This window comes from Podarcis cretensis (assembly GCF_951804945.1).
Source record: "Podarcis cretensis genome assembly, chromosome: 11".
In the NCBI taxonomy this organism is placed as follows: domain Eukaryota; kingdom Metazoa; phylum Chordata; class Lepidosauria; order Squamata; family Lacertidae; genus Podarcis; species Podarcis cretensis.
Window position 1 is genome coordinate 58,545,382 of NC_137180.1, and position 13,565 is coordinate 58,558,946.

General features: G+C 45.5%; 1 protein-coding gene across 3 annotated transcripts in view; it reads right to left on the reverse strand.

The window, feature by feature from the left end:
• SETBP1 (SET binding protein 1) overlaps window positions 1-13,565 on the reverse strand; it is a 277,042-nt gene that overhangs the window by 183,427 nt on the left and 80,050 nt on the right. The window contains exon 1 of one of the 3 annotated variants that reach the window (XM_079994677.1): window positions 1,385-2,023. The exons of the other annotated variants lie outside the window; for them this stretch is intronic. Coding sequence (XP_079850803.1) covers window positions 1,385-1,390 — 6 coding nt within the window. The 5' untranslated portion in view covers window positions 1,391-2,023. Of the gene's footprint in view, window positions 1-1,384; window positions 2,024-13,565 lie in introns of those variants that run through there. 3 annotated transcript variants of the gene reach the window in all.

The following is a 13,565-nucleotide window of genomic DNA, read 5'->3' on the forward strand; positions in this document are numbered from 1 at the left end:
TCTTTGTGTGTGGTGTTTTACCAATGCACAGCAGCAGATGGGTGGCTGGGTAAAACACTGCGCAAAAAGAATTTCAATGCATTAGTATTTATAAGAACACTTCAAGGTTGCTTGAATAACTGAACATAAGCATGTAAGAAGAAACTGAAAGAGAAATTGAGGGGGGTGGAATGATGCAGGATGAAGACTTCCAATAAAGAAATGTGAATGTTAGAATTCTGTATTTCCCTATGAATTAAAGTATTTCCCTCTCCTTTGCATATCAGCCTTCCAAAGATTCCCTTCATATAACAAACCACACATAGGAACCCAGAGCAAGGGAGGGACACCCTACCAAAGGTGGTTGAAAACAGATGGTTTGGCCACATGGGCCAAACTGTACACTCAAGAAGAATGTGATGTGGATAATGTGAAAGGAATTTTATGGTCTTTGACCTATTGTAATGTTCATAAGTGTACCAACCAAGCACATACATTGATCAGCACAGGAAGACCCACCTGGAACCATTTTGATTCCGAAACTGTCCCAAACTGACCAAATGTTTTCTCTGCAAGGTCAAAGGAAAATGGAAAAGCCTCCCCAATGGCTTTTCCTTCACAAATCCTGTCTTAAGGGTATGTCTGTGTTTGAATAGGGTGTGAGCCTGTGACCTGGCCCAGGAACTAAGTATTTATCATTACAAAAGACTGGCCAGGCTACCCAGGAAATCCAATCAAGTAACCTGCCAGACAGGAGAAAAACAATATTCAAATTTTGGACCGCCTTTTTGTGATGTAGGTATGATGTATCTGAGGGGTGGTCTTAGGTTACACCCCTTCTGTGATGTATGTATGATGTTTCTGGGGGTGGTCTTGATCTACAGGGTGGCAATTTCAAAAGTCTTTATAAGGCCTTGCACGCCATTGTTCTGGGTTCCTCCTCCTCTCTTGCGGGTGAGGGGAGCACCCTATTGCAACAGATTAATAAAGATCAAGCTCACTAGCTGCTTTGCTTCTCAATATTCTCTGGTTGGCCTCTGTTATTCTCTCCTACCAATAGGGAACCTATGTAAGGACTCTGTATGGGCTCTTGGATACCCTATAAGGGAAAAGGGCAATTTTTATTTACAACAATAATTCTGAGCCATATTTAAGAGAGGTGGAAATAACGTAGCAGCTAAGAGAGAGAACTGGAACCACAAACTCACCAAGTGGCTTTCACCAAGCTACTATTATCTCAGATTAAGCTCTGACACCTACAACATAGTGATAATTATACTGGCCTATAGTACAGGCCATTGTTGTTCTTCCGACATTATCCTGTATGAATTGCCCAACCCATGCACAGAAGGATCATGAAACACTCCAAGGCACTACAGAAACACGAAATATTAATAGCTTGTACCTGCATCAAAATACATAACTTTAGAGGTTCGCTGAGACGTCTCCTCCTCCCTTTGGATGGAACGAAACACTGGATGCTTTTGTACAATCATGACAGCCGCACTCGAAGCGTGTGAGTGTGAGAAACAGCTACGAGAGCAGCAAGACCCAGGAGAGCGTCTTGGAAGAAACAATGTTTGAAAATCTGACCGGCACATTCTGTCCTGGGTTATTACATGTGATCCTCTCTGTGTACATTACGTTGCGTTCTAAATTTAGCTAAAGTCAATAGCACTCCATTAAGTCGGCTATTGCTGCTGTGGCTGCTGCTTATGAACTCAACAGGGTCCTTCTATTCCCTCTCTCAGCCCAATCATGTCAAAAGTCAGGAGGGACACAGCAATAAAAGCACTCCTGTATTCACACATAAAGGAGCACATGGCTTTGGCTTGGAAAACTGTCAGCACTGTTTTGAGTCTGTCCTTTTAATGTGGCAGGTTGTTGGGGTTTCGGTTTTTGGTTTTTAAACAGGTCTCCCCCCCCCCCCCAAGTGTCACCAAGAATGCCTTTCAGTTTCTGATGTTCCACTTCTGAATGCAGTTAGTATAATTAAAAAAAAAACAAGAGCTTGATCGTCTTGCAACCAAATATGTTCTCCACCCCAGGTCAACGCAGCTCTTTTTTTCCACTTTGGTTTTTTACAGATCTAGCAAATGCAAATGGTTATTTTTAGGGCTATGCAAGGAGACAAGCAAAGGCTTGTTTGTTTGTTTCCTAAAATTTATAAACTGCTTCATTGTAAAACAACAACAACAACCCTCAAAGCCGTTTACAAAAAATATAAAACAATAAAATTATCAGTAGAAACAGTTAATCATTTCAGAATGTCCACCAAAAAAAATTAAATCAGTGATAAACTAAAAACAGGTAAGAACAAACATCAACATTCTAGATATCTGTTTGTCTCAACAAAGTCTTTAGCAGACGCCAGAAAGAGTACAGTGAAGGTGTCTGCCTGATTTCAATAGGCAGAGTTCCAAAGTATACCTGAAGGAGCATCTCCACCCCCATCATTCTGCCCGGACACTGAGGTCCAGTGCCGAGGGCCTTCTGGAGGTTCCCTCACTGTGAGAAGCCAAGTTACAGGGAACCAGGCAGAGGGCCTTCTCGGTAGTGGCGCCCACCCTGTGGAACGCCCTCCCACCAGATGTCAAGGAAATAAACAACTATCTGACTTTTAGAAGACATCTGAAGGCAGCCCTGTTTAGGGAAGTTTTTCATGTTCGATGTTTTATTGTGCTTTTAATATTATGTTGGCAGCTGCACAGAGTGGCTGGGGAAACCCAGCCAGATGCGCAGGGTACAAATTAATGATGATGGTGATGATTATTATTATAGGTGAGGCCACACTAAAAGAATGGTTTCTTACAAATGCGGAAGGGGCATTATGTAGCACCTGCAACACAGTCAATGCCACAGATTGAAACTGTTGGGGTAAGGCACTCTTATAGAGAATTTTTTCCGAAGCTGCTGAAGGCTTTATATACTAACAGCAACACCTTGAACCTAGCCTGGTTACAAACCAGTGGCCAGTGCCGAGCTTGTGAGCACAGGTGTTTTATTCTTCCTCCTTTCAGAAATCATATTGCAGCACTCTGCACTACCTGTAACTTTCAGATAAAGTGCAAGGGAAGCCCCACATACAGCATATTGCAGCAATCCAACGTATGAACTAGCATGGCCAGGCTTTCACGGTCCAGGAACAGTAGCAGCTATTGTGGCAACTGCAGCTGACAAAAGTCACTTCTGAATGACACAGGAGAAAATGAGCATATAGGGCACAAATTCTCTTCTTATCAAGAAAACGCTGATAACCTTTCAAGGAGCCTCAGAACGCAGCTGGGAGACTACCGTTTTTGATGGCTAAGAATATTGTCATTTCAGGAGTTTGACGGCTAAAGAGCATAGTATCTTTGACTGTGCCAAGTGGGAGAAGGAGCCTTCCATCATGTTTAGACCACCGGTCTTCAACTGGTGATCCAGAACTCATTAGCAGGTTGTGGCCTGTTCTAAGGTGCACTGCAACAACACATCTATTAGATGCTTTACCAAATATATGGTAAAAAAAATAAGAAGAAAGAAACAGATCCCCAAATGTATGTTCTGGGTTAAAGGTGGGTCTGAAAAGGCTGGAGGCTGAAGGGTTAGGCCGTCTTTGCCCCATAACCCATAACTCTGAAGGGATCTCCCTAGGAATAGGCCTCCTGAGCTGAAAACAACAGTGCAAAGAGCATCAGGAACAGCTGAAAACCAAATGCGATGCCAAGAAGCAGCACACCCACAGAAGGCTAGGACTGGCATTAATATCAATTCAGGACATCTGCAGTTTTTGAGCATTTCCAGCAGCCTCAGCGTCTGCAAAATGGCTCTCGCTGAATCCCGCCTTTTCCGTTCCTTTAGGAAACTCAACACCTTCCCGTCTGAGCGAGCCAACTTCTTTTGTGGCCAGACAAGGAAAGAACCCTGATCCATGCCTGTCAGGTAGCTGGTCCTGTTTTTCTAGTTAAGCATTAACATTTAACGAGATTGGCCTGCAACTCCTCGTTAGTCTGCAGCGCTTGGGCTAATTAATATATCACTAGGAGAGCCAGTCAAAAGGAGGATAGCGCTGAGGAAGTCTGAAAGACATTTCTCAGCCTACAGAGCTAAACCTATCATAATATTTGCTGGGGTAGGAGGGGAGGAAGGAAAGTCTTGTGCAGAAAGGTTTGAGTGTATCCACCTCTGTGTCTCATCAAACACACACACACACACACACACACACACACACGGCTTCCATTCTCAAGCTTACTGCCTAAGGCAGCACTAGCCAACACTGATGCTCTCCAGATGTTACTGGGGTCTCATTATGGGGCTGGAGACCCACAGAAGCTGAAAGGCACTATGTTGGCTACTCCTGAGCCAAGGGATGCCACAGTTATTGCAATGGCTCTGGGGGGAAGTCAGGGTCACCCAGTTTCAGCAAAGCATATTCAATATCAAACAGAGATCCATTTATGAAGCAAATGTAGCCATTCCACAAGCCAGGAAGACTACCCACAGCCCACTTTCCATCCAATTCAATCTGACCCAGAAGTGTTGTCCTTATGTTCTTGTCAAGTTTAGGGGCCCTATCAGATTTACTTTTGATCAAGGAAGACAGTGGCACTGTGGGTTAAACCACAGAGCCTAGGACTTGCTGATCAGAAGGTCGACGGTTCGAATCCCCGTGACAGGGGGAGCTCCCATTGCTCGGTCCCTGCTCCTGCCAACCTAGTAGTTCGAAAGCACATCAAAGTGCAAGTAGATAAATAGGTACCGCTCCAGTGGGAAGGTAAACGGCGTTTCCGTGCGCTGCTCTGGTTCGCCAGAAGCGGCTTAGTCATGCTGGCCACATGACCCGGAAGCTGTACGCCGGCTCCCTCGGCCAATAAAGCGAGATGAGCACTGCAACCTCAGAGTCGCTCACGATTGGACCTAATGGTCAGGGGTCCTTTTACCTTTACTAAGGAAGACAAATGATCAGGGAACGGATGGATCAAGTGTCCACGCTAAGTTCAGCGTCAATCTGATGGGAGCAAGTTCCACATTTCATCTCATTTGGTCTGCCTTGAATCTTCATTGGATGCAACAACAAGGAAACCAAAGGAAACATCAGCATACTGCAAACGGCAAATGAAAAGGTCTCAAACGTCATTAAGAGACATTAAAGACACAGGAGAACAGGGCAGTCTTCACCTGGAGCCAAAATATAATGAATAAGTCACGTGTGTCTAGGGAGGAGTTTCCAAAATTTGGATGGCACATCTGAATGGCCCTTTCTGCAGCAGATGATTGCCTCACAACTGAAAGCAGATCTCAAATACTGGGTAGATTAATAATAATAATAATAATAATAATAATAAAATATATTTATACCCCACCCTCCCTGGCCAGAGCTCAGGGCTGCTAACACCAGTAAAACTATAATAAAAACATAATGGGGGGGCCAATTTAAAATACAGGTTAAAATGCAATTTAAAATGCAGCCTCATTTTAAAAGTAGCCCAAGGATCAAAACCTTAAGGGGGGGGGACATAAGGGTCAGACTGAGTCCAAACCAAAGGCCAGGTGGAACAGCTCTGTCTTGCAGGCCCTGAGGAAAGATGTCAGGTCCCGCAGGGCCCTAGTCTCTTGAGCGTTCCACCAAGTCGGGGCAAGTACTGAAAAGGCCCTGGCCCTAGTTGAGACCAATCTAGCCACCTTGCGACTTGGGACCTCCAAAGTGTTGTCATTTATGGGCCTTAAGGTCCTCTGTGGGGCAAACCAGGAGAGGAGGTCCCGTAGGTACGTGGGTCCTAGGCCATGTAGGGCTTTATGTGGGAGAAGGCTGACTTTCAGATTACCCAGATTCCCAAGTCACTAAGAGAATAAGACCAGCACACTGAACAGAGCTCAAAAACAGAAGCACACATCTCACTGAAAGCTAAACACAGCATCTGTATTCAGATGCTCATTCAATTCAGCTGCAGGTGTTTCAAGCAAAGACGGCAAAGACACTCCATGGAGCATCTGGGGATATCTGAGACAACAGGGTGGAAAAGCGGAAAACTCCATAGAAATAAAGGGCCAGGTTTCACACACCCTGAAAAGACGTCTAGAGAAACAGAACTTTCATTCTTCTCCAGGTAAGATGCTGAACGCCAAAGGAGCATACGAGGTGCTTATGCTGCAAATACATGAAAAGAAAACCGCTTAACGACACAGATGCCTTCGGCTTTTTCTGGCAATTTGTTGGATTTTTGGAGACGAAAGGCATCCTCTGCGCAGGAGCCGTCATCATTAGCTGTGCCAAAAGCCTGAATTCAGATAAAGCAGCCAGTAGGAATGCAATCAACAAAATCAGCTAAAAAGCAACACCATGGCAACCACTCGCCAGCTCCATCCCAGGAAAATAGTGACAAGGCCGGCTGGGAATGAACTCCTTTAGTGATGAGAAGTCTTCATCTTGCAAACGGAATCTGCAGATACCGAAGGGGCTTTGGAGAAGGGTTTTGTTGCCCTCACGTCCCAATCCATGCCACTATAGCGCTGAATAAAGTGTGCTAATGCAGCAAAGTGCTAATGGAAGTGAGAGCTGGACCATAAAGAAGGCCGATCATCGAAAAATTGATGCTTTTGGATTATGGTGCTGGAGGAGACTCTTGAGAGCCCCATGGACTGCAAGAAGATCAAACCTATCCATTCTGAAGGAAATCAGCCCTGAGTGCTCACTGGAAGGACAGATCATGAAGCTGAGGCCCCAATACTTTGGCCACCTCATGAGAAGAGAAGACTCCCTGGAAAAGGCCCTGATGCTGGGAATGATGGAGGGCACAAGGAGAAGGGGACGACAGAGGACAAGTTGGTTGGGCGGTGTTCTCGAAGCTACCAGCATGAGTTTGACCAAACTGTGGGAGGCAGTGGAAGACAGGAGTGCCTGGCATGCTCTGGTCCGTGGGGTCATGAAGAGTCGGACACGACTGAACCACTAAACAACAACAACCACAATGCAACAAATGTTTTTTTCTTTCCTACCTTGCACAATTCTGTCAGTTTGAAATTTTGCAAAGTTCTGGCTTCCTCCCATCTGAAATACTGGAGAGCAGCATCAGTGTGGGCAACCAATGGCTTGGCTTAGTATAAAGCTGATTCCTATACAATATAATATAGTTGCTAGTCAGGAGAAGAAACAAGGAGACAGATCACCGAAGCCCTGACTGATGGAGCCGGAATGTACTACCAGCATCCTTTCAAGCCTACCTCATAGCCTTGACATCTAGAAACTTGCTTTTTAAAAGGGAAATCAAATAATTAAAATGGAGATTCTCGAAGAGCAGAATTTGAGCCCATCCTTTGCCTTAGGTAAAGGTAAAGGGACCCCTGACCATTAGGTCCAGTCATGACTGACTCTGGGGTTGTGTTGCTCATCTCACTTTATTGGCTGAGGGAGCTGGCGTACAGCTTCCAGGTCATGTGGCCAGCATGACTAAGCCGCTTCTAGCGAACCAGAGCAGCGCACGGAAACACAGTTTACATTCCCGCCAGAGCGGTACCTATTTATCTACTTGCACTTTGACATGCTTTTGAACTGCTAGGTTGGCAGGAGCAGGGACCGAGCAATGGGAGCTCACCCCGTCGTGGGGATTCGAACCGCCGACCTTCTGATTGGCAAGTCCTAGGCTCTGTGGTTTAACCCAAAGCACCACCCGTGTCCTGTCTTTTGCCTTATCAGGGCTCAACTCCCGCAGAATTGGATAAGATGACAGGAAGGATTCGAAACCTGCGGTACCAGAGATTCACAGAAGATTGGAAGAAATATACAAACTATTTGAAGAGCAACTGTAATCAACAAATTACACTAGTAGGACTACAAGAGGTTTTGTAAGGAGGAATATGTGAAATATTGCAAAGAAAATAAAGAATAGAGACATTAGTTATGATACTTAAATGTAATAGTGAAAGTAAGAAATGTAAATTAAGTGGGAAAGATTGGATAATTTTCAGATGTGATTGACGGAAATCAAAAAGTTGTATAAGATATAAAAGTATGTTTTATAATTGTTGAAAATGATACGTACGTACGTATGTATGTGTGTGTGTGTGTGTATATATATATATATATATATACATCATGGATAACATCAGTGGTGCTAGCCAATTCTTGCCTGTATATTGCATTTTGTATTTTATCATTCTTTTAAATTGCTTCAGGACTCTTCCTTGCTTGTGTGAAGCAATAAATAAATCTAATAACCCAACTTTAAAAACGGCTTCCTCAAAGGAAGACACATGGCTATTGTGTTAACAAATGAGCAATAACTATGTCCCACCATTAATCCATGATAATCTGGAAAAGTCTAGGCATTGTGGTTGTGGGTATGTCTCAAAAGAAACAACTGGCTGCAGTAGCAATTAAATGGGGCGAGGTCTCCAATTTTTGCCACAGTCATAATCCATGCAACATTATTGCTACAAGAAGCAACAGAATCATCACCACACAAACAAGAAGCAACACTACCAATGAAAAGACAAAGGAAGGCATTTAGACTAGCAAGTAGTGAACATAAATTTTGGGTTGAGGAATCTCTACCCCATTTTCACCAATTGACAAGGGAGGGCTTAGAGAAGCAGATCTGAGCTCCTGATAAGCCTGAGAGACTCAGAGAGAGTCTAAATGGTATGAAATATCTGAGGCATCTCATCACTCACTAAATAAACAAAACCTTAAAAGGATTATTAGGAATGGAGGTGGTGAAAGGGCAGGCCCAACAGGTTCGTTCTCTCTTCTCTCTTCTCTCTTCTCTCTTCTCTCTTCTCTCTCTCTCTCTCTCTCTCTCTCTCTCTCACACACACACACACACACACAACACAAACACACACCTTACCTTGTTCACAAACCAGTCCTGCCTCTGGAATGTGAAATCCTAGTGCACCAGCTACAAGCAGGGCTAATCTGAAGGAAAGGTCACAGAAGGTATGTGTCCAGCACTCACTTTGAAACGCCCTATAAGGAGAACTCTGTTTCTTTTCTCTTTTTTTGCTCACATTCTTTCCGGCAGAACAATCCTCTCTCACTCTCTCACCAGCAGAAGTTTCAGTGACTGTCATAATGCAGTTGGGATTTTCAAAGCACTTTCTACAATGTATCCCTTCTGAATTACTGAAAGGAGAGGTAAGGTAAAGGACCCCTGGACAGTTAAGCCCAATCAAAGGCTACTATGGGGTTGCGGCACTCAATTCGCTTTCTGGCCAAGGAAGCCAGCGTTTGTCCACAGACAGCTTTCCAGGTCATGTGGCCAGCATGACTAAACCACTTCTGGCTCAACAGAAGCCAGAGTGCATGGAAACGCCATTTACCTTCCTGCTGCAGAGGTACCTATTTATCTACTTGCACTGGCATGCTTTCGAACTGCTAGGTTGGCAGGAGCTGGGACAGAGCAACAGGAGCTCACCCCGCCGTGGGGATTCAAACCGCCAACCTTCTGATCAGCAAGCCCGAGAGGCTCCATGGTTTAGACCACAGCATTACCCACGCCCCTGGGTGATATCCTCCTAGTCATACTATGAGTAGGTCCACTGAACTTAATGAACTTTTGTTTCAGTGCCACCCACTCCCAGCATGTTGGATTAGGTTTGGGGGGAACCTGGCTTCAGATCTTAACTCAGTTACCAGCTGTGATTCTTGAGGCCTTTGAGGGGAGCGTCTACCATGTCTCCTGGCAACCCCAGGAATTCCCTAGCAGATCCCAACCCAGTGGGCCCCTCAGCAGTGAGATTCTCAGAAGTGTTTCCATGGGACTCTGCCTAACACCTTAAGATCAACAACCTGTGGGGTGTCTCTTGTTCATCCACAGTGGACACCATGTCTGATACCAGGTCAGGGACCAGACCTGGAACCTCAAGCACAATAATCAGGTCCTCTACCACTCTTGCCTGCTTCCCAGAGGGACCCTGAGTCTCTCCCGCCAACAGGGAGAGCCTTCCCCATGGGAGGAAACTTTAGACCTCAAACAAGGTCTTTATAACATCATGAAACTTGGCCGCTGGCTCCCACACTGGAAGGGGGCCTGTCTTCTTTGTGTCCCCAGTGTTATCAGTTTGTGTATGGGCACCGTCCCCAAAGAGAAGAATCTAAATTACACTCAAGAGCATTTATTTGCTCCTTGCCCGGTGCTACGTGCCATCGCGATAAAAACTGACAGCACTTTGAAGCCTGTAAACTGACTCCTAGGTAACTGCTCAGAGTTTCTCCCTTCCCTCCCACACTCCAAGCATCCTCGCATTTGATGTTCTCTCCCCCAGCTAATCAGAGAAAGGATCAGAAACTCGAAGCTATTGAGAGCGGTGGCAGGACAGTCTCAGTGTGACAGCTGAAGGAGCCGGTCGCATTTCACTGACATACTCAATTGCTCCAGTAAATCGAGTGGAAGTCAATACACTCCCTTCTTCAGATCTCCTGTGTGTATGTACACAGCTTGATTCTCTCCAGCCCAGCCTTTGCCAACCGGGTGCCCTGCAGCTGGAGGAAGAGGAGAGAAGAAAAACACCCAGGGACGCTGCTTTCCATAATGCGGGCAGCAAGAGAGGCAGATAAGGATGAGACCAGGGCCTGTTCTTGCCAGACTGTCCCCACCCTGACAAAGTCTCCAAATAAAGAAAGACATGTCCCTCAATCTATCCAATGCATGCTATTGAAATTTGTGGGCAGGATTAGGCTTCTGGGCTTACAGATGTCAATGCCTATGCAGATGGTGACAGCAGCCATGAAATTAAAAGACACCTGCTTCTTGGGAGAATATCAATGACAAACCTAGACAGCATCTTAAAAAGTAGAGACATCACCTTGCCAACAAAGGTCCGTATAGTAAAAGCTATAGTAAAGTATAGTATAGTAAAAATTTTCCCAGTAGTGATGTATGGAAGTGAAAGCTGGACCATAAAGAAGGCTGATCGCCAAAGAATTGATGCTTTTGAATTATGGTGCTGGAGGAGACTCTTGAGAGTCCTATGGACTGCAAGAAGATTAAACCTACGGTATCTATTCTTAAGGAAAGCAGCCCTGAGTGCTCACTGGAAGGACAGATCCTGAAGCTGAGGCTCCAATACTTTGGCCACCTCATGAGAAGAGATGACTCCCTGGAAAAGACCCTGATGTTGGGAAAGATGGAGGGCACAAGGAGAAGTGGACGACAGAGGACGGGATGGTTGGACAGTGTTCTTGAAACTACCAGCATGAGTTTGACCAAACTGTGGGAGGCAGTGGAGGACAGAAGTGCCTGGCGTGCTCTGGTCCATGGGGTCACGAAGAGTCGGACACGACTAAACGACTAAACAACAACATGCCCTATGAAATTCCTTCTGAGCATGATGTAGTGCAGAGGGCCCAAGTCGCACATGTGATTACATAGGGTTGCCATATTTCAGAGTCAGAGCACTGGTCTATTGAGCACAGTATTGCTTACACTGGCTCGCAGCAACCTTCTGTGGTTTTGGACCGGGCATCTGTTGAAAATCGAACCTGCATGTGAAGCAGTGAAGTAGCTGCGGCAGCTGCGATTTCCACACAATCTTCCCAAAGATGGATTATTCAGAGATATCTGGCAAAGTCCATTTAGCAACCAGCTGAAGTCCCTCTCAACCCAAAAAGAGGGTGAGAGGGAAGCTTTTTAATCTACCACGAAGGAAGAACCGAGCGAATGAGAAAATTCTCCTCACCATACCGAATGAGGGGGGAAAGAAATACTTCGGTAATGACGGTTTGCCAGAATCAACAAACGTCAACTGCCAACTCAGCTGTACATTGACAAGCCAACACATTACTGTCTGGGCACCCAGAAGGCCTCCTTTCCCGCCCACCAAGTCTGGGGTTGGAGTGTATTTTAGCATATATTACCTCATCAAAACTGGATTGGGAGCACTAAAAGCAACAAAACAAACTTTGTTCATGGCGGCAAGGTCGGTTTGGGTCTCTCTCAATAGATCTTTGCCCCCTGTTCACACTTCATACATTTTCCCCCTCTGTGGCACCTTCTGAATCTTTGCCCACAGTATTTTATATGCCAGCCCAGTTAATCTTTCATTTTACAAAAAAAAAAAAAAACCCACCACAAAATAAATCCCTCCCTGAGCCATTATTCTTCCTCGCCCACATTTCCTCCCTTCTCCTCTCCCTCTGCAATTCCAAAGTTAGCTTGCGTAAAAACTATTCACAGAGCGAGCGTGGAAAAGCCGCCGTAAATGTGGAGGAAGAAAAACACACACCGCCAACATTTACAATAACTTCATAGCCAGCGCAGTAAACATTTATCTTTAGATGAGGCACCCGAGAGAAATGTGTGCCAAACTACATGTTAAATTAAAGCTGTATTTTTGAATTGCATATTCTGTCAGGGCTTTAAATAGGCTTTTTCCTCCTCCTTCTTTTTTGCAGTGTGAATGTTGGGGGGGGGAGTACAAGTGTGACTGTGGCCCTGCAAATATGCACCACGTTCCTAAAGAAACTGTTCCCCCCAAGAAAAGAAAAACACAAGTATTTGGGCACAAGAGGAAAAATAACATTGGCCTGGCTGCATCTTGGAAGAAGAGGGGGGGTTTTTTGTCAGGATGGTGGTGCAGGGAGAAAGGTTTACTGCTTTCTAGGGGGGTAGCCACCTTAAAATGCAGGGACATCACTTTGCCAACAAAGGTCCGTATAGTTAAAGCTATGGTTTTCCCAGTAGTGATGTATGGAAGTGAGAGATGGACCATAAAGAAAGCTGATTGCCGTAGAATTGATGCTTTTGAATTATGGTGCTGGAGGAGACTCTTGAGAGTCCCATGGACTGCAAGAAGATCAAACCTATCCATTCGGAAGGAAATCAGCCCTGAGTGCTCACTGGAAGGACACATCCTGAAGCTGAGACTCCAATACTTTGGTCACCTCATGAGAAGAGAAGACTCCCTGGAAAAGACCCTGATGTTGGGAAAGATGGAGGGCACAAGGAGAAGGAGACGACAGAGGACGAAATGGTTGGACAGTGTTCTCAAAGCTACCAGCATGAGTTTGACCAAACTGCGGGAGGCAGTGGAAGACAGGAGTGCCTGGCGTGCTCTGGTCCATGGGGTCACAAAGAGTCGGACACAACTAAACAACTAAACAACAACAAAGGGAGGTAGCTGGATATTACACTCACCAAGGGGAACAAACTTCCCACTCCTGTGTCACACCCACACCATGCAGTCAAAGTACATGGCTTGACCCAAAAGAATTCTGGGAACTGGAATTTAACCCAAGCACTCTTAACAGAAGGGCATGAAAACACAGCCTGGCTATCCCATGAGCCTCTGCACCAACTGTTGAGGCCTGCGGAGAGTTGGAATTTGAGCAAAGACATTTGGAGGGAGCGATTGTTGTGGAGTTTGACAGCGTTTGGCTTCTGGTCAATGCTGGTGGTTGTTGTTTTTAAGTGTTTCCCAAGGGTTTCCAGAGGTGTAGAGGGTGTTTGCAGGCTTTTCCAATGGTATTTCAAATATACACTTGTCAGGGAACTGCCATCAGCTCAGAGGCAAGAGGCAGAGAGGCAGTTGTGTTACAAGGAGCCTCCGAAAATCTTGCAAAGCAGTTCCTCCTCCGGCAAGGAGGAAAGCCCCACCTCCAGTGAGGA